The sequence below is a fragment of the Trachemys scripta genome, chromosome 10 (genome assembly GCF_013100865.1).
Source record: "Trachemys scripta elegans isolate TJP31775 chromosome 10, CAS_Tse_1.0, whole genome shotgun sequence".
Lineage (NCBI taxonomy): Eukaryota > Metazoa > Chordata > Testudines > Emydidae > Trachemys > Trachemys scripta.
In genome coordinates, this window is record NC_048307.1 from 67,826,036 (window position 1) to 67,853,882 (window position 27,847).

Below are 27,847 nucleotides of genomic sequence, written 5' to 3' on the forward strand. Positions count from 1 at the left end.
CAGCAGAGCAAAAAAAAAAAAAAGAAAAAAGAAAAAAGAAAAAAAGGAATACCGCAAAATATCGGGACCAAAGATCAGTCGGGACATGGGACAAACCCCTAAATATTGGGACGTCTGGTCACCCTACCCACAGGTTTGAAACTATACCTTTAAAATTATGAATAATTTGGGGGATTTCCCCCCAAGTATTCCACTTTTCGTGAAAGTAGAGGTAAAAAAATGCATTTAAAATATAGTATTTACTTTTTTCTACCTCTGGGATGTTTGCTGTAGTTCTGGAACCAACATGCTTAGCTGTCTTCTGCTGATACATGTCATGATCTCTCAGATTTAACCAAGAGACCCTCTTGCATGGAAAGGAATATTTCGTTTTAAATCTAGTTCTGGTCTATTCTCAAAGGGCCAGAATCCTGCAGTCTTTATCCAAGTAAAATTCCCATTGAAATTAAGGAGTAAGGACTGCAGAATTTGTGGAGAATTTGCATCATCCTACATTCTCCTAAATTTGTATTTTGGCTTTTGAAATTCAGTGAAAACTAAACTGAAAACACCATAATTTATTTAATACTGCAAGTGAGCCTCTGACAATGGCCTCAGGAATAAAATGACAGTCCCCAAACCCCCAACCCAACCAAAGGACGCCCCCATCTTTATTGACATCCTAGAATACTACTCCCATTTAACATGTAAACATAACAGGATCCAATGGGATGGAGGTTTCTCCTTTGAAACTTCGTACTGTAAGTGAATAATACTTTGCAAACTGTCAAAAAGACTTCAGTTAACGGTGCCACATTCACCCCAATGCCAATACTGCTTTCTTTTCCTTAAAGAAGTTTCTGTTATTTAACGTCAAACAAAATAATGGTTTAAAAATGATGGCACCACATTTTGCTCAGTGAAGCTGTAGGAAAGCATCCGTATAAGTGAGAGCAGAATTTGACCCCATATGTTAAATGGACCCAGCATCAAATGAGGTTGTTTTTTTTGTTTTGTTTAAAAATCTTTCCAACTCTTTCTTATCTGAAATGATTTACGCTTAGCAAAAAGTCAATTGAGATTAGTACGTTGTTACTGGAGGCTATTTGGTGATCTGGTCAGACTTCTGTGCAAGTTGGGATTCTGACTATGCCTGTTTCGACTGCGGACAGATGAAAACATTGTGTTGCAACCTGGGACTTTACATTTGTGGAGCTGGCGGAGATGCACAGTTTTGTAATGGGCCCTGAAGGTTCCTTTATTACTGTAATTTTTTTGGCATATATGACAAGTTATTGGCAAACTGGAAGGTAAATTTGTAAAGCTTTGATTAGCCTTCTCAATTACAGTACAGTCCGGGTAGAGCTCTTCATTCGGTATTAGGCTTGGCCCTTCACAACTTTCATCACTATCATCCAAAGGCATGATGCATTCTTCGCTGCCTCCATCAGAATCCCAAGAGGAATGTGCACTGCTCTCAGACTTAATGCTGGAAGTAGTGCTTAAATCCAGAACAGCACCATCATTCATTGGATCATATCCATAATTCTCAGAACAGGGTTCTCTGATTTTGCTCAGTGGAAAAACCAAGCTGCCTGTTCTGTTCATTCCTTTGAAGATTACAGAAGTCTGTCCAACATGTTGTTTTAAAGACACATCTTGACAAACCTCCTTAGCCATGTCTTTCAAGAGGTATGTTGCATTGAAATAGTTGTCCTTGAATTCCAGTGTATCTTTGGTCAGAAGCTTATGATGAAGATTTAAATTTGAACTATGTCTAGAAGAACAAAGAGAAGCTTAGCAAAAATGATTTTTTCATCAATACCTAACATCAGTTGCTTGAAAACTATTAACTAAGAAATAGTAACCAATATTTGGTAGTCTATGTGAACTGTGTATGTTTAATCAAGTGCCACTATAAGATTAAAGGAGAAAATTCAAACATCTGTACAGGTATTTGGCGTGACTCGGATCTCACTTGTACACCTGTGTGAATCAAGAATAACTCCATGGAAGTCAGCAGCCCAGATACTCCCCTGTGGTGTGGCTACCAGGGCCGCCAAGAGCGGGTTCGGGCCCTGGTGAAAATTTTTTTCGGGGCCCCCAGCAAGGGTGAACCAGCTAGACAGGGCCGACGAGAGGCGGGGAAGCCGGACCCCGACCCCCTTCTGGACTGCCGGGCCCTGGTAAGGCAATGGGGGGGCGGGAGGAGGGGGAACTGGGCCCTGGGCCCCCTTCCGGACCGCCGGGCCCCGGTAATTTGTACCGGCTTCCCCCACCTCTCGTCAGCCCTGGTGGCTACTTCATGCTTCACTCACATACTAGACCTAATGCTGGCTTAGAGGGGTTACAGAACAGATTAGATAACCTCTTCTAGCAGGACTCAGGTATCAAGGAGTGGATGGGGTGGGGTTAGATGAGCCAGACAGTGGACTTTGAACCTATCTCCCCCCAGGACAAAGAAGTGAAAGAGACTAGCCCCTGGACCTGCTCCATAGCCAGAAAATAGAGGGCTCAAGTCACTGAAGACTGCTGCCTGATACCATGAAACATGTGCCCTACTGCAGCTGCACCCATCTGTCCAGTGTGACTCCCTGAAGAGGTCACTTCTGCACTCAACAGAATGTTTTGCTAGATCCACAGTGCAATTTTCAAACAGGCATCACTTTGCTCCATCTAAACCAATTTTCTTCACACACGGGCAGTCATTGCTCATCTCTGACTTCCAGCTAACTTCCAGACCTCAGCCATTTTGGATATATAAAAGAGGGTTTTTCTTTTTACTTGTACCCTTATCTAATTCCAAAAATGGCTGCAAGGGCATCATCCAGACTTTAACAAGAAAAAAAAATTCTTTCAACAGGCATAGTTTCATCCAAAAAAAATAGATTATTCAGAACATTATCAGCCCATGAAAACAGGGGGCTATCGCTGAAAACTTTCTGCCCTGTAACTATAGCATTCCTGGTCCAGGCTAGAACAGCATTGCAGGGGAGGTGTAGTTAATTCTTGTCCTGTGTGGAGTTCAGGAACTTTCTTGTGGGATCATTTGGTTTCTCTTTTTAAACTAGGTGCTTGAGGGTAGCAGAATTAAAGTTAAAGCAATATAATGGTGTGGAAATGCATTTGCAGTACCTGTGTACGAACTGCAGCACAGGGCTTCATTCACCCACCTGTTGTCACAGCTACACTGGAAGGGAATTCACTGCAGGGAAAAGAGGAAGCAGCCCTGTCACTGCCCTCAGGGCCGGCGCTTCCATTTAGGTGATCTAGGCGGTTGACGAGGGTGCCAGGATTTGGGGGGGGGCGGCAATTTGGCGGCGGGGAGTCCTTCTGCGCTCCAGGTCTTCGGCGGCAATTCTGCAGCGGGTCCTTCACTCGCTCCGGGACCCGCCACCGAAGTGCCCCGAAGACCGGGAGCGCGGAAGGACCCCCGCCTAGGGCGCCAAAAACCCTGGCACCGCTCCTGACTGCCCTCCCTTGGGACCCTGCCACTGGGGAGTAGATTTCATTCCTTGACAGGACATCACAGAAACCCTGCCAGCAGCAGATTAATTCAGTGCATCTCCTGACTGTAATGGCCACATCCCTCCCTGACTGTCTCTGCCCACTTCCTGGACTGCATCGACTGGCTTCAGGTCTCCCAGCAGAATATGGAGTCCTGGTACCTTGTGTCACTATGAGCTCCATCCAGGCAGACTTTCTACAACCAGAGCCTGCAGCCTGAGTTACAGTGGTGTTAAACAGTGGAACCAATGCAATGAGTCAAGTTCATAATCTTTAACAACGTTACCACCATTTCTCAGTAAAATATACAAAATGGAGGCTTTCAACAGTAAAGCTGCATGTATGGAGCATTTTCAATTCTTGTTTCTCTATTAACTTATGCATATCAGACCTGAAATCAATGGATTTACAGTGGCATAAAACAGAAGTACCAGCAGTAACTTGGGCCCATGGTATTTCATTATCTATGAAGTATTATATGATCTTGTTATTAAAGACAGTATCATGACACATACACACAAGGGGTAGTTAACGTTGCATGTTCACCTTTACAAGGTCAGCATATGCAAACATTAATGTGCAATATTAACTTTGTAGTAACTCAAGGGAAAAATCCTGTTGTCCTTATCTATTTTTCCCTCTCCACTTGGTTTAAAATCCTTCAGTGGGACTTTCCTTGAGTAAAGCAAGGAAAGAGTGAAAACTGAGTGAAGCTATTATGAGCTGGCCCCATAATGTTTTTTTTAAATGCAAAAACTAAGATACACACAAGTACATATTAAACCCATGAAACCACATGTGCATATGCGGGAAAAGTGTTGCATTCACACCTTGTGCCTTTTCATTGATATTCTAAAGTATTCTTTCAACTATTCCAATCTTTATCAGTTATGAAATTTTCAAGGCTTTATTTAAAACCTTGTAGTCTAATGGAAAGAAAATGTTTCTTTCAATGGATTTTCATTTTATGAACATTCTGATAAGTTATTATACCCGTTATAGGTGGATACACAGAAAATCTTTGCAGCTCCATATTCCTCAAACACTTATTTAAATTTCAAATTAGGCCCCCATTGTGAATGTAAAATAAATATAATTTTGTTTATAATTTTCTTACCTGTCTCGACTTCTACGAGAAGGAAAAGCAGCATTACAACCCTCAACTGTGCAAATATGCATTTCTTTCAGATGTACATTTTTATAATGCATTTTTACACTGTAAGGATTTTTAAATGTCTTCTTACAGATGTCACAATGAAAGCGGCTTTCTGCCTTCTGAATCCCTAGTGCATGTTGACTGATATGATCCATATCTTTAGAGTCTTCTAAACAAGGAATGGCAGCACCCCTGTTGGACAAAGCACTGAAGAGGCCCCCAGTTAGCAAGTGGTGGTGCAATTCAGTGCAATCATTACTAGGAATCCGGTGCTTTGACTGCTCTTTAATATAAAGAGAGGATGTAGTCACTGGTTTTATAACATCACTGTTGTGTTGTTCTGGATCTTCAGACATGATTTCATGAGAAGCTACTTTTAATGCTTGGTTTTCTTCTGGCGTAATCTCTCTCTTAGAGTGATCCAATTCATTCTCAGCGGTTTCCTTGATGTATTTGTTATTTGGCTCAATGACAGAATCAAAATATTTTGGGCCCTCTACCCCAGAGAGAGATTTCCATGAATTACCTGAAATGGGGTGCTTTTCTACCCTGTCACTCATCTGCTTTTCAATCCTATGCTCACAGGTCTCCAGCTCTCCATCGCTTACCACCTGCAGAGGTGTATCATCTTCCGAGCTGGCAAGGTTGCTGTTTTCATTAGCTGTCTCAACAGCTTCTTTCTCTATTTTGATGGGCATGCTCGATTTACGGGATTTTTTCTTGGGTAGTGCATCAAATGGCAATCCTTTAGCAACCAGCTGCTCGGGTATTGATGAAGAAATGAGAGGTAGAGAAGGGAGTATGCCTGGGGTATTAGCAAGCTCAGCTGGTGTGACTGGACTGCGATAAAAAGGAAGAACTGGCTGAACTGTCTTTAAGTTTGGAAAGAGAACACCGTTCTGTCCAATACTGGGAAAACTGGATTGCACCTTTGAATCTGTGCAAGAACTGACATAGCTAGTAATAGGTCTACTATCTGGGGTTAAAATGGTAAAGTCCGTCCTTTTGGTTTCTTCAGGTCCAGCGATAGTCAAACCGTTCCTCAGGTCTTTATCTCTGTTGTTTCTGTTCATTGGCATATGGAGTCTTGGGTTGGGGTTTGCGCTATGACGATTTCGACTTCGCAAAGAACTAAACACCATATTGCAGCCTTCAATTGTGCATTTGTGTTTGATCTTCAGATGAACAGCATTATAGTGGATCTTCAGAGTTCCTTTGTCATAAAATGTCTTTTCACAGGCAGTGCAGAAAACTCGTCCTTTTCTTGGTCCAATGCCATTTTTTTCAACAGATTTCATTTTATTTTCTGGAGATAACTCTGTCCTTTCAAGCTTTGTTATTGTATTATGTGAGCTAGAATCACTTAAAGGGGCATCGTCTTCTGTTTTAGTAGTGGCATCTGGGCTGTTTATGCTCCTCTCATTTTCAACTTGAAATGAAGTAGAACTGGAAATTAAGAAGTTGCTTTCGGAAAATGGTATCTGAACATCTTGTTTAGTTTCATTGCTGCGGTCTTGACCTTGCTCAAGCAAATGTCTTTCTGGTGGTGAACCTATCAAAGGTGGAGGCACTGGACTGAAAAACTGAAAAGGCAGCATGAAAGCCATATTATTTACAATGTTCTCAAAGTGATGAACGTTGGTAGAGCTCATTTTGTCCATGGAAGAAGAAAGATTAGGACTTCTTTGATTGCAACTTTCTATAAATGCCCTAATATCCAAATTAGTCGTTGTTGTAGGTATTATAATTGACTGCCCTTCTTTCTCTTGAATTGCCATTAGCTCTACAATGGATTTAGTCTCCCCAAAGCGAAGAAACTGCTGCAAAGTAGCCAGTTCTTCTTCATTGGTCATTATGCTCCAGTGATCCAGCACCTTTCCTGAAGCATCCTAAAACAGAACATATTTAAAAGAGTGATACGTTCATTTAAACATATTTCAGACTCCCCTTTCTCAGAAATCCTCTCTAGCAAGTCTGTAAAATTACTCTACTTACAGACAGTTTGATGGCAATTTTGTGATATTGTCTTTTGAGTTTCAACACAGTGGTGATCTTAGTTCTTTCTGAACTAATAGTAATACTGTCTAATAAGCTATTTTTTTTCAGAAAAATTAAAACACGTATAATTTGAACAGTTAGCAACATGTAAGTACAAAGAGCAGAGATGGAGCAATCAGACCAATATTTAGCTCCACATTGAAGTCAAGTATTCTTTCACTGCAAGTTTAATAATCTTCCAAGCAACTAAGATCAGAGAACAAATGAACCTGTATTGATCTATCGCCAGTGTTCACAGAGCACAGCTGTAATTACACTAGAGTGTTGGAGTTCTTTCAAACTCTAGCTATGCCTAACTTTTCCCAATAACTACAATAAATATTTTATCACAGAACATGTATTTGATGGCCTACTGAGATTTTTCTCAGTGCATGTAAGAGTTTCTAAGATGAAGAACGTAACATCATAAATTTTTCATTTGATAGAGGTTCAAGGTAATTGAGTCCATATTTTTAATCCTAACACTAAAAAGCAAGATTATCAAGACCATTAAATATTGATTTGTGTCATAATATAAGATCATGATGCTACTTTACATAAAAGGTAATTTCCAGCCAGTAGCATCTGTATAAGCACGTAGGGCCAAATTCATCTTTGGTGTAGCTCCACTGAAGTCAGTGGAGTTACACCGGAGAGGAATATAGGCCCTGGTGTTTAAATGTTGACAGGTTAACTTGTAAATGTATTATCCCACCATACAAAAATAAAATAAAATAAAATAGTTAAGCAATACTTTGGGTCAATTCCTGAAGCCTTTACTCAGACAGACTGCTGTTGACTTCCTTCCCCTTATGGTGGTCAATGTCAATAGATATTTATCTGAGTAAAAACTAAATAAAAACTGAGCCAGGGCCACATAATTTTTACAAGTGTATAGTTGACTTTATCTCATGCCATCAACTTTTTAAGCAGAATTCCTCATTGAATTCAATTAAAAATAGATGTCTCAATGGGATCCACGGATACCAAGATTCAACTGGAAGACATTTTAAATTATTACTTTGGTCAACTATTTTTTCTGTATTGACTAGGCTTTCACTACAATACCTGTAGCACGTATCCACGTATATAATCCTGCAGTGTCCAGTCCAGTGCATGGAGAATCTGTATCACCTCTTCTTGCTTCAGGACACTGAAAAGACGATCTAGCAGGATTTTAAGGCGGACAGGAATGGCTTGGGTTCCATACAGCATGAGGCTACTGATATCAAAGACCACATTGGATTGTACTATCTCTACCTGGCTTGTTGGATACAGGTTGGGGATCCTTAATTTGCTTAGGGCTGAAAATAAAATTAAAACAAAGTAGAAAAGACATGAGTGGCAAGAGTTATACACAACTGAGTGTGATGAACATTAAAAAATCCAAGAGCTGAGATACTATGCTGAGGAGGGCTATACAAGAACCTAGATAGATAGATTTACAAAAGCAATATTACCATGCGCTACCCAACCATGTCGACACTGGTCACATTGTCGTTGGTTTATTTTTCCAGGTTTGAAACACAGACAACTACAGTTCACCAGAGTGCATCGGATAACCTGGAAATTAACAAAACAGGTTTATTGGTAACAAGCAACATCTGGAGCATGCACACTAAATTTATATATTCATACAGACTTTTTAAATGAAGTATAAAAATACATATGGATAATGCATATAGATCACATATGAATACACATATAGATTTAGCTAGGTGGACAGCCCAGTTACCACCTGAGCTGTGAAAGTCAACAGGGCTGCTGCTGTGAACTGGCATTACGGGTCACCCTCTAAAGCAGCAGAATATTATGAGCAGCAAAATATTCAGCAACACTTTCATAGGTGGTTTGGGGCTGGTTGGTGAGCAGCAGTAGAACTTCTAGTGCTGTCCCTAGATGTGTGTCAAATAAATAACTTAAATGCACCATTAAAATAAATTTGCTGTTATCCATTAGGAAATTATGCTATGCTTACATGCAGCTTGCAATCGATTTTTCAGCAGAGTTTAAAAAGAGAAATGAGCACAGAGAGATAAAAGTTCCATTCCCTGACATTTTGTTGAAAATACAGCTGGGCCAATCATGGATTTTTTGGTTTGAAAAAAAATCATTTAGGGTCAAATGAAACATTTAGTTTAGACCAGTGTTCCCCAAACTTGGGACGCCGCTTGTGTAGGGAAAGCACCTAGGGGGCCGGGCCGGTTTGTTTACCTGCCGCGTCCGCAGGTCCGGCCAATTGCGGCTCCCAGGGGCCGCAGTTTGCTGCTCCAGGCCAACGGGAGCTGCTGGAGGCAGCGGCCAGTATGTCCACACTTCCAGCAGGTCCCATTGGCCTGGAGCAGCGAACCGTGGCCACTGGGAGCCAAGATTGGTCGGACCTGCGGATGCGGCAGGTAAACAAACCGGCTGGCCCGCCAGGGCTTTCCCTACACAAGCGGCGTCCCAAGTTTGGGAAACACTGGTTTAGACCATTTAAAATATTTATTGTTTTATATAATTAAAGGAAATTTTAAAATGAACATTTATTTCAAACCAAATTGAAATATTTCATTTTAAAAATGTCAAAACAAAATGTTTGGGGCTTTTAGATTTTGTTTAAAAATTTTATTTTAACCACAACAATTCAGTGAAACTTAAAGTGAATTCATGAACAGTTTCAGTGTCACGGTAATTGCATCTTTTGCAAAAAAAAAAGTTTCAGCTAAAACTTTTCACCCAGTTCTAGGAGAAAGTTAATGACATTTAGTGCAATCTAGTGCATCGTATAAGCAACATATTTGCTCAACAGAGCATCTTTAAGATCCAGGGATAAAAGTTATCCCGGGCAGGGTTTGTTTTAGCAATATTCACGTGGCGGATGTACTCTCCCAGAGGCAAAGGAAATCCGTCACCCCATTCTGAGTAGCAACACAGCAGTTCAGGATAAGTACTACAAATCCTCATTAATAGAATGGCTTCATTTTGTTTATTCCATGTATTCAATACATTGGGCAGGCATGTTTAATATTAGATAATGTAAGAGAAATTCTTGAAGGGTTATAGATGAAACACAAAGTGCAGATCGATTAGCAACCTGTTGCATGGTTTAACGGGTGTACCACTTTGCTTTCACTGGGGTCATCTATAATACAAATCCAAATTAGTATTCAGATGCTCATATGCAACAGGCCAATGCAGCTGTGTTTCCTGGAATACATACTTCCCTCCTTACAGACCCATCTTGTGCAGGAAGTGAACAGACAACTTTGAGGTGCTGGTTAAATCTCCACAGGGATTGCTACAGAGTACAGCATTTGTACGACCAAGTATTTCTTAGCTCTGTTATTCTCAGTACAGCACTTAGTGTCCTGAATATACTTTTTACATAAATGAAATATTTATTAAGGAGGAGTTAACGTGAAGGAATTCATGCATCAGAAAGTGCAATGGAATATAAAACACTTCATAGTCACAGGATCTAATCTAAAACATGGCTGAATTACACCTTGTACAGTAAATAGAGGGTACACATATTAAAACAAAAAATGTTAATATGAAATAATGAAGAAGGAAAACAGTCATCCCAATGATGTGCACCAAAATAGGCCATTAAGAGCTGTAGCAAGAGACACAGGGAACAGGAAGAGATTTAAGAAATTTCTGCAACTCTGTTCTGATTTTGTTTTGGGGTATGGCTTCTTTAACACCAAATCAGAAACAAACAACCTTTTCCCTCCATCCCAGAAAAATGAAGATCTTGTTTATAAAGAGTTATGGAAATTTCTTGCTCCTTGTCTCTTACTCCAATTCTAGCCCTCCTGTATGTATTGTGACAAAGTTCCTCCTCTACCTTGGCGGGTCCTGGGCCTATTGGTGGATTTGCTCACTTCACAGATTCACCCTGTGGGTCAGGAAACAGTCCAGAGCCCTTTCCCTCTGGTAGAAGCTATAGTCCAGGTCAATTCCCCCTGTGTTTGATCAGTAGTTGGGAGGTATGGGGGGAACCCGGGCCCACCCTCTACTCTGGGTTTCAGCCCACGGCCCTGTGGACTGCAGCTGTTTAGAGTGTCTCCTAGTACAGTTGCATGACACCTACAACTCCCTGGGCTACTTCCTCATGGCCTCCTCCCAACACCTTCTTTGTCCTCACCACCGGATCTTCCTCCTGATGTCTGATAACGCTTGTACTTCTCAGTCCTCCAGCAGTACGCCTACTCACTCTCAGCTTCTTGCACACCTCTTGCTCCCAGTTCCTCACACACACTTCCTCTTCTCTGGCTCCCCCTGGCTTGACTGGAGTGAGCCTTTTTCTAGCATCAGAGGGGCCTTAATTAGAGTCAGGTGCTTAACTGCCTCACCTGACTCTTAGCAGGTTAATTGGAGTCAGGTGGTCTATTAGACTGGAGCAGCCCCTGCTCTGGTCACTCAGGGAACAGAAAACTACTTATCCAGTGGCCAGTATATCTCCCTTCTGCTACTCTGCTGTTCCCAACTGGTCTGGGTCTATCACCGTATGTAATGCTTTCAGGCTTCATTTCCTGTTGCAGTTCTCATAAAAGGAATCACCAGGGATTCCACAGCTGTCCAATTCATATTAATGCAGATTTTGAAACATTTTCTGAGTTTCATAGTTGAAAATGCTTCTTTTAGAATGGATTCTTCTGTACCCCTCTAAAATAGTGGTAAAAATTCAAAGCAGTTTTCCTTCAACATATTGAACTTCAAATAAGTTTGGCATTCAGTAGCTGAACTTTTGAAACATTTCTCCTTTCTTCTTCTGCTTTTCAGGAGACTCACACCTGAGAAAATATACAAACCGAAAAGCAACCACTTTCATGGGGAATTCTGTTTCACACACCATCTCCACCTCGAGCCCCAATCCTGTAAAGACATGTAAGTAAAGCTACTCATGTACTAAACCCTTTGCAGGACTGGGGTCTTGGATGTACCTCATCACGGAGGAGCTATTTGTGGATCTTCCTCCTGCATGGTCTCAATAGCCAGAAGCTACTCCCAACAAGCTATGCTGAGTATTATCTGCCATTCAATAGGTCTCAGGGACTGTTCCAGTTTCTTCAAACTTTAGGCAAAATTGGAACTTGCTGTATTTATTAATATATAGTAATAAATGGCCATCAGATTGAGAGGATGGAGAGACCAAATACCTCAGGTTGTCAGACATGAAACGGGGCTCTTTGCCATGAGCATTTCTTCAGCCGTTGAGCCTCACTGAGGGCAGGGGAGAACCCTACCTTAGAAGTTCACGTCCAGGGCGCTCCAGTGTACAGTGCCTTTGGTCGCTAGATTTAGAATTTTAAAGTTCATATGCTTAAGTACCTACAGTATTTATCTGAAATCTGATGAATATTAGTGTGCACACAAATGACTAGGTTGTAGTGACTACAAGCTGAGAGTCATTCTCCTTTGAAGGAACAAGTGGCAACATGGCCATTCAGCCGACGGAATAATTTTTTGCTTAATCCCTTAAAGAAACCATTGCAAAATGCTAAATTCTTGAGAAAAGTTTTGAGAGCCCTATAAAGTCATAAAATACACATGAGGCATGGTGAATTGCTTCACTTTAGTGCAGGATATATTTTAGCTTGGATGCTGAAATCTTTTAATAGAACAATAAAAAGCCATACATTTCTTTTATAAGGCTAAAAAAAGCATATTGTGCTAGGCAGATGATTCATTTACATCACGAGATATCAAACTATAAAGTGTAGTTCAATTCTTCTACCTCATTGTGCCATAATATACTATAACTTGCATAGATTGCACGTTCTTCCATAAGGCTATTCTGTTAGTCCCATAAGCTAGATCAGAATTTCACAAATGTTTCTTTGGCAGCCCCTCCAAGCAATGTTAAAAAGAGGAACTTTCTTTTGCTGCGAGGAATAATAGAAAGATGTACAATAAAAATTGCTGTCATTATAGAAAGTTAATTGAGGTTATTTCACAAGCTTTCACATTCTTTTTTCCTCTGTTGCATTCTGTATGCCACTGACCTCTAAAACTAAGTGATTGGGCAACAAAATGGCAAATGAAATTTAATATGGATAAATGTAAAGTAATGCACATTGGAAAAAATAACCCCAACTATACATACATTATGATGGGGGCTAATTTAGCTACAACAAGTCAGGAAAAAGATCTTGGAGTCATCGTGGATAGTTCTCTGAAAATGTCCACGCAGTGTGCAGAGGCGGTCAAAAAAGCAAACAAGATGTTAGGAATCATTAAAAAGGGGATAGAGAATAAGACTGCGAATATATTATTGCCCTTATATAAATCGATGGTACGCCCTCATCTCGAATACTGCGTACAGATGTGGTCTCCTCATCTCAAAAAAGATATACTGGCACTAGAAAAGGTTCAGAAAAGGGCAACTAAAATGATTAAGGGTTTGGAACGGGTCCCATATGAGGAGAGATTAAAGAGGCTAGGACTCTTCAGCTTGGAAAAGAGGAGACTAAGGGGGGATATGATAGAGGTATATAAAATCATGAGTGATGTGGAGAAAGTGGATAAGGAAAAGTTATTTACTTATTCCCATAATACAAGAACTAGGGGTCATCAAATGAAATTAATAGGCAGCAGGTTTAAAACAAATAAAAGGAAGTTCTTCTTCACGCAGCGCACAGTCAACTTGTGGAACTCTTTACCTGAGGAGGTTGTGAAGGCTAGGACTGTAACAGAGTTTAAAAGAGAACTGGATAAATTCATGGTGGTTAAGTCCATTAATGGCGATTAGCCAGGACGGGTAAGGAATGGTGTCCCTAGCCTCAGTCTGTCAGATGGTGGAGATGGATGGCAGGAGAGAGATCACTTGATCATTGCCTGTTAGGTTCACTCCCTCTGGGGCACCTGGCATTGGCCACTGTCGGTAGACAGGATACTGGGCTAGATGGACCTTTGGTCTGACCCGGTACGGCCTTTCTTATGTTCTTATGTTTTTAATTCTTTTTGTATGTAGTTAACTAAGATAGTTGAAGTGCATTTAATTTTGCATTTCAGAGATTTGTATGCACCTTTCCTGTATGATGCATGTATCTGTTTCACTTGTCCTCTTGTCTTTATTGTGTGTGTGTGTGTGTGTGTGTGTGTGTGTGTGTGTGTGTGTGTGTGTATATATATATATATATAAAAAATGTAAAATTTCTTCAATGAAAAAAACTGGACAAAGAAAGAGGGACATAGCTACTTACATACATTCGTAAAAACAATTAAAAGGGCAAATATAAATCCCCCCCCAAATAAATACTGTATTTTTTAAAAAAAATCCAGATATTGATTATTATTGGAAGCACGCTTAGATGCGGCTAGCTCATGAATTGGTCTCTCACCAAAGAACAACTCTTAAATCAAAATTTTCTAAACTGACTAAATTTTTAACATTCCAGTTACTGACAGTGCACTAACTGAATAGCATGGCCTGAAATTTGTTTTTAAACATTTCTTTAATCAGGTTTATAAGGGCTTTTCTCCATTCTAGCTGAAGTTTAAAGGCGCTTTTCAGTAAGGAATCTGATTATGGCTCTGGGATGGGGCTCCCCCATCACCTGCTAGAGAAGGGAGAAAACCCCCAATTAGAGACACGTTCAACATCTGTGGGGTGCTTTGGCTGATTGCCTTCTGGCCAGAGAGGGCACAGCTAGATGATGATTCACTGGACACCTGGACATTATAAGTAGACTGAAGGACCTCAGTAAGGGGAGGAACTGCAGAAAAGGCAGTACTCTCCTGCAAGGAGAGAATCATGAGGGGCAAGGAAGGCTCTTGTGAGGGAAGTCAGGATGGGAGGACTGAGAGGGAAGATGGCAACCTTGTACCTGGTGAGGGCCAGAAGGACCTTTCTGTTTATGGTTGATTGGAACGTATTACATTGGACTTTGGATATCCTGGAAGGGGATGAGAGTAGAGAAGCGAGCAGCTAGGCCAAAGAACACAAAGATTAAGGGCAAGCTGGTGCAGGGCAGAGTAAGCGGCCAAAGGGGATACTAGAGGTGCAGATCAGTGCAATGCCGTGCTCTGATACCAGGAGGCCTACGTCCATGAGAAAGAACAGTGACAGGCCCCAATCTTCCATATACATAAATGCTCAGCATGCTGGGAAATGCACCAATGTTAAAAAAAAAATTACAAACAACCCCCATGAAAAAGAGAAAAATACCACATACTTTTTTCAGTTATAGTCATCTTTGAATTATTTGTAAATACACTAGGAACAGCATTTTCAGAGAGAGGTGATCTTTCAAGTTGTTTCCTTTAATTTGAAATGTTAAAAATATAAATAAATGTGGCAGTTTTACAATATATTTGGTCTGACTTTCTACTCAGGATGTGTACAATAGGTAATTCCTTTTAGTTCTCCACACCAATACACTGCATGTGAATGACCCACTCCAACTTTCCCTAGACACTTTTCTGTGAACCCTCTAAATATCTATAGGGAAGAACAAAATGTAATATGGTCAGTTAGATTTTAACATGATTCAACTGAGATTCAAAATCTCAAAAGTTTTCATTCATTATTCAATCTAGTAAATAAATTTATGGAAGCTGTGTTTAGATTAGTTCGAAATTAACTAATGTTAACATGGTTTAATGATCAAACAAGTTACCAAGCATCTATAATAATATGCTATTCTTTTATAAAGAAACAGATAATTACAGAGCTTTAGAATATTTTTGATATATAATTGAGTGATGTGCTTTGTTATCCCACCAACTAGAATGTACACAGAATTTCTTTCTGTAGAACAAAAGAATAATTTTCCACATTTAATACATGTAAAAATTCAGAATCCTAATTAAAGGATTGGAAGTGCAGATGGAATTTAAAATGGAAAAAAAAATTAAATGTAATCCTTTCACTCAGATCTTTAATATTTTGTTCCATTTTCCAGAAACATACAGCAGATGTTTAAAGTCTTCTGGTTTTATCAAGGATATTATCATTGCTTTCCAGTTACTCCCTCTTTCCTAAACGTGTCATTCCAGAACTATCACCACCCATACAGATACTTTTAAAATTAGTATTGAAGATTTGGGGCCAAATTTGTATCTTGGTTACATCAGCACAACTGAGACAAGAATCTGGCCCATAGCTTTTTAATAAGAATGCATCTTTGCCATTGTCACAAGAAGTATATATTTATTATCAAACTGAATTCTCAAAAGCTAGCTAACTAATCATTGAAAAGGCAGAGATCATTGCCAAAACAGGTTACCTAAATGTAATGACCTCTAACTTTTCTTTCTTGAGATAGTGACATGGCTTTGATTATGCTTTGTGAGGTTACACTGAAGATCCCTTTTCATATCCCAGTTTTCAGCCTCTGTAGCTAAAGAATGAGGAGTCCTTGTGGCACAGTCTCTAAGGTACCACAAGGACTCCTCATTCTTTTTGCTGATACAGACTAACATGGCTACCACTCTGAAACCTGTAGCTAAAGAGAGGCACAAGATAACAAGTTCATCCCAATACTCGGCATACACCTAAGATTTGTTACCTGAAATTAATACTAGTTGTCTGTGGGCTATGAGTTCACCTTGCAAGTGGCGAGTTTAAAATAAGAATGACACAAAAATAATAGGAATAAAAAATACCAGTGTGTATATGAATGTAGCTAAGAGGAGATTTTTCATCTGTCTCAAGTCTGATTGCACATTCAGAATTAAAATCTAAAAGGAATCTAGTTCAATGAGGTTCAGATTTGGAGTAAAAGGAATTAAATATGTGCAAAAACTGTAATTGTTAAGGGACAGATTCCCAGCCCAACCAGACAGGATATCTGCACTGGGTCACAGTTGCTAGTGCAGGCACAGGGAGAAATAGCAGAATGAGATCTCTCATTCTCCCTTACAGGTTAGCCTAGTTCATCTCTATAATGCACAGGACAACACATTGGTTTGCTCCCCTCTTAGGGAATCTGTGGACATCCATCAAAGAGATCTTCTCTTTGGTATAAAGCTACACGTTGCAAAGCTACTTTTGGTCTTTTTGCCAATATTTGGGGTGCTCTAGACTTTGGCTCTGTGTCATCACTATTTTATCACCCAGATCACTAACAAAATGGTGTTGCAGATGAAGTGCCATTGCTTACATGCCATCAATGTCTTTTGCTGCCATGGAGGAGTAGCTTCACCCTTAGTCTAAAGGGAGGTGTCCTGGTGGTTTCTGTATGAACTACACCTAATCTGAAAGAAACTTTCAATACTGTATGTGAAATGTGAATTTCAGATCCAGTCCTCCGTGCACCCTATGTAGGGTCTTCAAGCCACTGAATGCAATCCCCCAGAAAAAATCCCACTGGATCTACGTAGCCCCCTGTGGAGCTGGGCTCTGTGGAGTACAGGAGATGCACATCATATGTGGGAGCGAATTGAAACTTGCCCAACTTCTGTGCAATAGAACCTCACCAGTTCCGTTGTTAGAGAGACCTCTGCACCTAGGGTGACCAGATCTCCCGATTTTATAGGGACAGTCCCGATTTTGGAGTCTTTTTCTTATATAGGCTCCTATTACCTCCTACCCCCTGTCCCGAGTTTTCACATTTGCTGTCTGGTCACCCTATCTGCACCTGTGGAGGAGGGGTTGGTATTTACAATAGAGACATGGGTTGACCATTTGGTAAAATATTATCTTTTTCTTCTCCCCTTGGCTAAAATGTGAAGGATTTTATACCTTCATATTAGAAGCTGGATAATAAGGATCCATGGAGATTCGGTTCCCTTTTTTGGTTTGTAAAAAGTAGGATGTGTGCCTGGTTATTAGGAAATATTTTCCTGCTTACACCTGTTAAACGATTTACAATATTAAAGGATGTACTCATTCTAGTGTGCTTTTAAAGTAACACTGTAAAATGCAAAATCAAAGGCCAATTCTGATTCAGATCTGATGCCTCTCTCTCTCATGGATTTAAATGAGAGCTACACATGGGGACCTGAGGCCAAAATTGGGCCTCCTATCTAATTTTCCTTCCCTGTGTTGCTGATAACTCAGGTTATTACCATTGAAATGTTTAAAAATTTGATTTTCTTCCCCTGTTTATAGCCGTTTACTTTTACATGTCACTCACTTTGGACAATCATTGAAATTAGAGACAAGCACAGCCCTATTAAGTTATTTAGCCCCTCTTCTTGCCAGTGCAGGACGGTTTCGTACACCTACAGCACATTTTCCAAAGCTTTGTCTTGTCCAGTTTTAATTTTGCCAAGCAATGAGGGTGAGGCTTCCACCACTTCTCCTGGGAAACAATTTCACAGATTGATAGATCTCACGGTCAGAAAGCTTTTACAAATACTCAACCTCCATTTTTCTTGTGTTACCTATACCTCCTTGTTATTACCCTAGTAACCGTGCTCCTCCCAGATAATTAATATCCTCATATTTGTAGAGTTCTATCTTATCTGCTCTTATTCAAGCTGTATATATTTAATTTTTGCAATCTTTCCTCCAGCACTTAATTTTTGTCGCTCTGCTAAGCTTCCTGCATTTTATCATAATTGACCACAATAGTCTAGGCGTTGTCACAAAAAGCCAGGACTATAATTTCCCTGCTTTCTTACATGATGATTTTTCTACAGAGCCCAAAACTGCCATATCACATTATAAACTTATGCCTAGAATTGGACAAACTCTTTGTAGGGAGTAATGTGAATAGATTAAATTCACCCATTTTCTATTTGTTAACCATCTGAGAACAGACTTTAGTAGTTCAACTTATTGCATATTATTCAGTCAACACTTTGTGTGAAACTGGCCTCTGTGAAGTAGGCCAGAATGAGGACCATGTACTGTTCTCATGTACACTTTAAGTGGTATATAGGTCTTGTGCTGGTCCTCTGCACAGGGGTGAATTTTACCTTGTATTGCAGCCCAGGGGTTGTTTGTGAAATATTTGCTCAATGTATGTCATTGACCACTTACTATTTATAGTGTGTGACTGGTCACCTAAGTCACATGCTATTCTTGTTGCTCCCAGACAGGATGGCTGAAGCCTTTCTATACAGGAGAAAGAATCAAAAAGATTTTGAGTCCCTCTTCTAGATCATTAATTAACGGATTTTGAGATGGCTGCAGGAATTAAAGGAATGGGCCAGATTCTCAGCTGATGTAAATTGGCATATCTCCAGAAAGTCCATGGTGTTATGCTGATTTACACAAGCTGAGGACCTGGTCTATTAATTAAGACCAGACTTCATATATTGCTCTGTGGTACTCCCCTGGACACTCAGTGTTTATTATACTTCTTTTCTAGGTCCTTGGTTGAGATTTTCAGAACAATGCCTGGAATTTAGCCACATATCCTCCCTTAATGATAATCTTCTAAACCGCTCTGAAAATCTCTGCACTTAAATCAGTTTTCAGTTCATGGTGTGTTTATATCCAACACAAATATGCTTGTCTATTTCAAATTGTAATATTCATGCACTGGTATCATGTTGTTGTATTTAGGTTCACCACTATGCTGAAGAATATTTAGACTAAAATAAATGAAGCTATTTTCACTGCAGGAAAAGAATCCTTAAATTTTCTATTTATATTGGTTCAAATGCTGAGGTTCTAAAGCCCTGCAAGATTTGACACATTATCTTTTTGTTTTATAAACAAAATCTCTCTCCTGGGAGATATTATGATAAACTGAGAGTACATCTCAAGCATGGACCCTTTAAGAGCTCACAAAAAATGTATCATCAATGCAAAATGAGTACTTTTCTTCTAATAAAAAGAAGACAGAGTAATATAAATTAGCCAGTGAACAAGTTTTATAGTGTTTTGTCCTGAGAATATACACATGGATATTTTGAACATATGCAACTTTTGAGTAATATTCTTTATGAATGGAAAACATTTTTACAAGGACACTAGGATGGATTGCATGACCCAAGAGCTTTATTACATATTGAACTTCTATGAATATTACTTCCAGCTGATGCAGGTAATTTCTGCACATTCCTCAGTAGCAAAAGGGTTCAGTGAAATTCTGGTCCCTGTGCAAAGGGCTTTATGCAAGAGACCAGCATGTAGGACAGGGATGGGATAGACTCCTCTTCCCCAAACCAGAGGCAGGCCATGAAGCACATGCAACTTCAACCCCTGACTTCAATGACAGCAGAGTGCCTTTGAAAATCCCACTTACACACAAATATGGTCATACCTGGATGCTGACACATGGGTTCCTAAATCCAGGATTAAGCTCCTAAATAAATGACCGCGATTTCAGAGGTGCTGAGCAGCCAAGCGCCCACTAAAGTCAAAAGGAGCACCAGCTGCTCAGCACCTTTGAAAATCTGAGCAAAAAGCTCACTATGGATTTGGGAGTCTAACTTAAGGCATTCAAGTTTGAAAATTTTGGCCAGTCTTGTGACATCACTAAACTCGGCATAAATGTGGATTGTTGGGAGATTACACCTCATAGGCATACACCTTTCATTCACAATGTTTCCTGTTCTGAGTATACTTTATAAAAGAAGACTGCAGAAAACACAGTTAATTATCTGGATCCCTAGTGTATGCATTCAACTATAGACAATATTTTGTATTTAGAGTCAGATATCAAACCTGACTTCTCTTTGTACACCAACAATTTGAGGATACAAGTATATGGAGGTACAATTTCTATAATTTGAATGTCTACAGACCAAGTTCTGATTTACATCTGATGCTATCCCATTGCTTTTTGTTGACATGAACAAGATATACGTCAGTGCTGAATTTGACCCCAACTATCTCACTTGTGGGTAAAAATTGATACTTAGATACCTAAATGCTTAAATTGTCTCTGCGATATTTTGTGCCCATAAAATTGAGGATCCAAAGGAAGTCCAGTTCAAGACGGAATTAGTACTGTCTATGTATGTTTTCTGCCCAATATTGATGACTCTACTCAGTCAAACCACCCACATGCATTAACTTCAAGGGCTGGAATGGACCTTAGACTTATGGGCCTATAGTCCATACACAGTCACTTAGTTAAAAACTTCTCCTGATAAAACACTGCATTGAAAGCAAATGTCCACGATAGAGGATTATACAAAGTAAAGACTTTTTCAAAATGTAATGCAAGCATTCAGTCTTGCTTAACAGCAACGTTAGGAGCTGACAGATAGGTGTCTAGGACTGAGAGCCTCAGACAGTGCAACTGGGAGAGAAAGCGAATGGAGGAGTTTCTCAAAAAGGTAACATACCAGAAGGCCAGACCTAAATGATAACATAACTTGTGGGATGCAAAACACTCCTCATGCAAGTCATTTACCCTCCAGGGCCCCTCAAGGCAACTTCTGTTAATGGCCACTGTCAAAATAACTACTAAGACAAAAGAAAGCGTGCACACACACACACACACACACACACACACACACACACACACAAAATGGGTACTTTTAAAGCAAAACACATTGACCAGTAAAGCCCAAATTTGCCGTTAGACAACACGTTTATAGATACACGATCTTTGCAATTAATCTTACATATTTATAAACAACAGGTGTGCATTTAACGATTGTTTTCTCAAACCAGGAAAAAGATTCATATACTTTTTTATTATCCAATTAACATAGAACAAAGAGAAGTGGGAATTAGGGCTAGAAACTGTCTCAGGTGTCATCATCTCATGGGTATTATTTAAGCTTGACCCTACAACCAAATTGAAATTATTTTCATACATACTGAATCAGTAATAATGTTACAATGCACCATTACATAACTGCCCACAATGCAGGAATGTATAGACTGTAATACCCTGCAAAATTTAAGGGATTATTTAATACCCATTACATGAAGCAGAGAAGTTTCTTTTAAAGTAAATTTATAAGGCAACCTATTTCTGGTAGCATAGGAAAATTTCCCACTATATATTCAACAATGAATAATAGATCACTGCATACTCATTTGACAAACCACAGCTGTTTAAAAGCAATGTTTTTAGTTAAGGATTCTGAGGGAGGGACAGGTCATTGAATTTGAACTATGTGAAAATTATTAAAATAAACCCGATTGCGTCTCATTTAATGTTATATATAGGATGTTGCACATATACTGTTTGTACATATTTATGTGTACCCTGCATACATACATACACAACACCATGTTACATTGAAGCTAGAGAGCCACTAAAGTTTAATTAAACAAAACCAAAACCCTAGGCTAACACAAATTTAACGTTTCAAATTTACACACAATAGTTAGGAAACGAAAAAAATATAAACAACATTAAGTTACGCACATTGCACATAAATGCCCACTTGAAAACGTATGGTAACAGTTCTACCAATATTAAAAAGTTCTATAGATGAGCAATGTAGGTGAGTTAATGTTGCAAAGATAATCTTAACTTTTTCCTCTCTTCACTTCGCTGTTTAAGTCTGCAGCCATAATGTTATATGGACTTAATTTTTCGCATTTAATTTTTTTCCCATTCTTTTAAATATTTATATTTTTAAAAAGGAATAAACACTAACATACTCTGCAATAGACTGTTACACAATTTTACTTTACACAATTCCATAATTTTTAAACTCAATCACACTGCCTGTACACACACAAGATACAGTCTATGATACTACAAATTTACGCAATATTTTATGCAAATCCACACCACTGCAGGCAGATAAACAATTTAAAAATAAGTAATTTTTCCCTCAGCATGAATAACCAATTTTAAAATGACTTCTAACACTGTAATTTAATACCTATTTTCAAATACACACAGTGACTATTTCTCATTGTGGGCTAGCCACATGTGAAATTTGAAGCGTTAAAGTGTGACCATTTGTTCATTATCCAGGTCACTGTTCATAACTCTAAAATATCTATGGAGATTTCTTCCCTCCCCCAAAAATTCATCTATGGGCAGAGCCTGAGCATGGAAAGTTTTAGTCCCAAGAGAAAAAATTTTGGAGGCAGTTATGGGCAATTAAAAACAGAGGGGGCGGCAATGAAAGTTGTTTTACTATCTTACCTCTTGCACTTGCTAGGACAAAAATGGTGGCTGCAGAGAGAGAACCTAACAGAAATAGAGGACCTGAACCTGCACCAAGCAGCTAATTAGAACAGGATAAGGCCCAAAGGACCAAACTGCAGTCCTTACTTACTGGGTGTTTTGCCTGAGTAAGGACTTCAAGATTCAGTCCTGAATTTCAGCTTGTTGACTGCATGGCAACATTTACCATATACCAGAATATATAAAAACTACTTTTTTTAAAATAAAGCATGTTGCAGAAACCATGTTTTAAAATAAAAAGAACTGAGATCTGCTTGCATATGATGCACTCTTAATTTTATTTAGATGAAATACTGCTATTTTATTGCTGAAAATATCACCTTAATTTGTGGATTATCTGATTGGAAATGAAATAATACACTTGTATGAACAGATTTTTTATAATATTGTTCAGTTTTACTGAGGGTACAAATTTGCTTTATTTAGGACATTTGGTACCAAAAGGTAGGGTGACCAGATTGCAACTGTGAAAAAATGGGACAGGGTGTGGGGGTAATAGGCGCCTATATAAGAAAAAGTCCCCCAAAACAGGACTGTCCCTTTAAAAATGGGACATCTGGTCACCCTACCAAAAGGCCCAAACCTGTTCTTGCTGGAGTAGGGTAAGATTTCACCTCAATTTTCAGTGAGTGCAGAATGTGGCCCAAAACTTGCAGAAAACTTTTCTATGTTATTTTAAAGATGCACATTTCCCGTGGGTATGTATGTATTTGCGTTTATCATTCTTGTTAAGATATGAAGGAAAAGTGCAAGAAGGGAAGGTGCTATAGATTAAAGAATTTGGAAAACAATTAAACATTCTTGTCACGGTTAGTGTTCCTAGGAGTTTTATTTGGGGTCTTCAAGGGGAAAAAAAAGAATTTCCTCATGTATAGGATTAGAAATGCCTTTCACATCTGTTCACCTATTGCTAAAATATAACTCTGTTTATGAAATACTGTATCTGTTCACTAATACCAAAGATTAATTCTAACCAAAATGCAGAATTATAGTGTTTGGTAGGGAAAACTTAATGGCTTTATAAACCTAGTGGTATACAGACAACGTAATAATATGGGGTATGCTCTTTGAAAGTCAATTAAATGTACTAATGATCCTTTTCAGCTGGAAAAAAAAATGGGTGGGGGGAGCATTCTTCAGCATATACTGTTCTCTTTCTGTCACCATCACTAAAATAAAGAAAAACAACACACATTATTCTCAGCAATTAAAAATATCCCTGGCAGCCTTCATCACACTGGAACCAGAAATAACATTGGGGCTCCCTGAGTCATGTTCCAAGTCATGTTCCCTGAATGTTTGGAACTGAACCCCAGTTTCAATATTTTAAAAATCTGACTATAGAAATATTAAGATTTTACCAGAATCAAGTACCTATGTATTTTTTCAGTATGCTGAACTATATTTTTGAAAAGAAGTTAAAAATAGAAACGTATGATCTTTTTTCCACCTAGAATTTTATCCTTACAATTAAAGGCTATTAGCTGGCATCCCCTTTAACCGTCAAACTCAGACAGTGGCAGTTCCATAGCCACAAAGAGAAGCAGTAAATGAGAAGAACATGTTACTACACTGCATTTGAGAAAGTTTGGCTCCAAGCTATGCACTGATTAATATCAGATCTCCTTCTTTACTTGCCTCTTGACAATCTTGTCACATCTGGCTGACAAATCCTTACAAGCTTATCCAAACCAAGGCAACCCAGATCATGCTTCAGGACTAGCTTGAAGGAAGCGGCAACACCAGCCATGCACTGATGTGCCATCATGAAACTAATGAAGCTGACTTCACTTGCAGACTGCAGGAACACGAAGAAACACAACATGCCTGAAGGTTTTGCAACATAACACAGAGCTAGCTCACCAAAAGATAAGACAAACAATCAGCTCCTGAGGTTCAAGAAGCCAAGTAGTTACATGATTTTGTTTAAAGGGATTTATAAAACACTTGAACTGCAAACTCAACCAAATGAACACAGCACAGTCTACCACTCCAGATCAGCTGTGCAATTTAAGTGCTAGCTGCCTTTCAAATGATTTGTTTTAAATTAAAACAATGAAAAATTGTTACTTTTTTCTCTTTCCCTCTTCCTCTCAAACCCCAAAATCACAATCATCCATGAGTTCCTAAATTATCCAGTCTAGAAGAACCATTTTTTAAAAGCATCTGTCATTTATTACCCTCAGCATTTTAAAACAGGATAAACCATAGTCTGTATAGATCAGAAACCCTCTCCATGGGTTAGCAATACGCCGACTCTTCATTTTTAAAACAAGCATTTGTTAAACTGGAGGCTAGGGTACTTGACCAATTAATAGAGCAGAAAGTAAAATGCTTTTTCTTTAAACACATCTACCAAAATAGCACTGGGTTAAGCTGACAGTTAATGCCATATTTATTTTTCTTCATGGCGAAAAATCGTAAGAAATAAAATGAGTGTCTTAAATTCTGATTCACTACGTAAGCCTCCTAATTACTTGAAAGTAAAAACTGAAATACAGACATGCAGACTGGATCTCTAAGAAAAAGATTACTGCCTTATTTTTCTGGATGTTGAATAGTGAGCAGTGATTTGTATATAAAGGGCATACATTAGCCTCCACTTTGTGCTAATTCCACTAGAACTTCATAGTGAAATGATATTGTTGTCTGGTCTCCAGTGCATATATACATCATAATAATGATAATGTATTTGCTTAAAGCACTTGGCTCAGAATACATTTAAGTCGCAAATCACAGATTTTATTGCTATTAATGTATATTCAGGACTTGTACAATTAAACATTCTTAAGTATTTATGATTTACGGATGCCACTACTTCAATAGGAAAACAATTATCCAAGCAATGGTTCTGTTTTATTACAGCCTTCTTAAGATTTTGCATTATTTATTTTCATAGAGCCATAGAGCTGTTCACTATGTATTTCAGGTAGAATAACAGGATTTTGTAAATAATCTAGCCTAACACTTGCATAGTTTCTTTTAGTAATTATGGCAGAAACGGAGAGAACAGTTTAAGAATCACTAAAGCCATTATCCAAATCAACACCACCACAGATTTTCGAGTTTCCACAGTACATAGTCACAAGTAGAAGTTGTACAGTGAAAATATGCATTCATATACAACTGCAAAGAACTTTCCTTACCTCAGACATTCTTACTGTGCATATGTTTCCAGAGCTATAAAACAGGTTCCCATTCCCTCAGCGAGTTGTACAAAGAAGTACTGGAAACACTCCTGTCTGTACAAGTACTAAGGCAGAATCATCACACGCCTCTTTACTCTTGTCTGAATCTGTGCACCTCCAGGTCTGATGTATGCTCAGACTGTGCACAGGGGAGTGAAATAAGATCCTCCCCCTTGGTGTTCTCCAGACCTACAGTACTAAGTTGTGTCTGCCTCTCACCTCTGCAGCGAGCTCTCACCTCAATGCCCCAGAGTGGTGTGTTCCAGCATGTCCCTCCAGTCACAGGGCAGCCCCCTCACAGCTGGCTTGAAGAGGCCATGACACTCATCTTTCACAGAGATTTGATCAAAAGGAGTCACAGAGGCTTGAGGCACTCCTAATGCAGTGTGAGGAGATTCTACCTCTGCTCTGGCAGCCTAAGTAAAGGCATTAAATCAATGCAGCTGACCTAAGGCCTATTACCTTTTTTTTTTTTCTAAAAATGTACAACTATCTGCAAATAAGCTATGAGGTATTTATTCTTTAATTTACTTATTTTTAGCACTGACACAACATAGTAGGGGTTTTCCCCCCCAGACTTGGAAGTGTGGATTTTTATTTATTTATCAATTGCAGGTCTTAAATGTTCATTCATTTTAACTGGAGTCTGTTTTCTTTTTTAAAAAGCTATATTGATTACAATTTCCCCATCAGCTTACAATTCAGGAAGATTAATTGAGTTTTATTTCTTTTTATGAACACAACATAAAGGTTTGAAAGACTTTGATAAAAATACACCAATTGGAGATTTCCTATGGGTAAAAATATGAGTAATAAAGAGGAGCAGAGAATTAATTACCATAATTGGGCCAAAATCTGTTCTCAGTTACCCACATGTGGGGTTGTATGCAGGTGACGTAGAACAGAATTTGGTCCAGGTTCTTTCTCATAGTCATCCCTCATCTGATAAATTTCATTCCTGGAGCTGTTAGGATTCCAATTGCCAAGAAACAGGAAACAAAAATAAATTTAAATAAAATAAAATAAAAAAATTGTCAATCCCGTTCTCTGGGTCCCTGTTCTGCCTCCTTTATATTAGTATTTCCTGTAGAGACAAATTGTGATATACATCGACAATTCACATTGAACTCAACAGGAATTTTTTATGAACATCTGAAAATAATATTTGCCCAGAAGGAGATTTGTACCTCCATACTAGAGGCTGGGGAGAGAAGTCAGCTAAGGTAACTAGTTACTGACAGGAATTTTCTTCCTTTAATTGTATTTGTTATTTGCTACAGGTATGTATGGTGCTTTACAGACAGAACCGGATTCAGATCTCACTTACTACTGGTGTAAATCCAGCATAACCCCATTGCAGTCCATGGAGTATACCAGCATAAAACCAGTGTGAGATCAGAATCAGCCCCAAGATCTCACAGTGTGCACATGTTTCTCTAAGTCTCTGCTTTCCCCACCCCATGATGTTTCTCACACTGAACTTTAACAAGAACAGAAAACAGTGAGGGAGATTTAGCTTCATACCACTGCCTGCCGGTCATTTCTGACAAAGAGTATCTGTGTCTGAACAGTCAACTGCTTAGGGCTACATAGGTACATAAGCTGCTTGTCTTCAATTTCAAGGCACTTAATGATCTATCCCCCTCTACCTATTTTCTCTCATTCACCAGCAAGATTTAGACTTCTGCCTCTGCTTGTCCCATGATGCCATTCTCCATCACCCACTTGTTACATTTTCAAACAAGAACCTTCATGTTTTCTTCCAAGCTGCCCCTCACCCTTGGGAGGAGCTCCTCATAAACATCTGCAAAACGTACACATTATCTTCCTTCACAACCCTCCTCAAAACTCTCCTTTGCCTTGATTCCTATAAAAAAAAAACTTGACAATAGCTAGGCTGCTGGTGCACTGATAACATTGCCTGTCATGCTGGCCAGTATTGTCTCATTGGCTATGTCTACACTGCAATGAAACAACCATGGCTG

General features: G+C 39.1%; 1 protein-coding gene across 1 annotated transcript; it reads right to left on the minus strand.

Annotated features, from left to right (window-relative positions):
• Positions 1-26,077, minus strand: BNC1 (basonuclin 1). The gene is made up of 5 exons (XM_034784744.1): positions 25,821-26,077; positions 8,140-8,242; positions 7,748-7,983; positions 4,604-6,531; positions 1-1,756 (listed from the first exon to the last, which is right to left on the minus strand). The coding sequence occupies exons 1-5, from the start codon at positions 25,827-25,829 to the stop codon at positions 1,072-1,074; spliced, it is 2,961 nt and encodes a 986-aa protein (XP_034640635.1). The 5' UTR covers positions 25,830-26,077; the 3' UTR covers positions 1-1,071.
• Between the last annotated feature and the right edge of the window lie 1,770 nt (positions 26,078-27,847).

Excerpts from the sequence above, each read along its gene's own strand:
- BNC1 (XM_034784744.1), bottom strand. Across the intron at positions 7,984-8,139 it reads ACATGGTTGGGTAGCGCATG|CCCTAAGCAAATTAAGGATC; the intron begins GTAATATTGCTT and ends TTTTATTTTCAG. Across the intron at positions 6,532-7,747 it reads TACGTGGATACGTGCTACAG|GATGCTTCAGGAAAGGTGCT; the intron begins GTATTGTAGTGA and ends GTTCTGTTTTAG.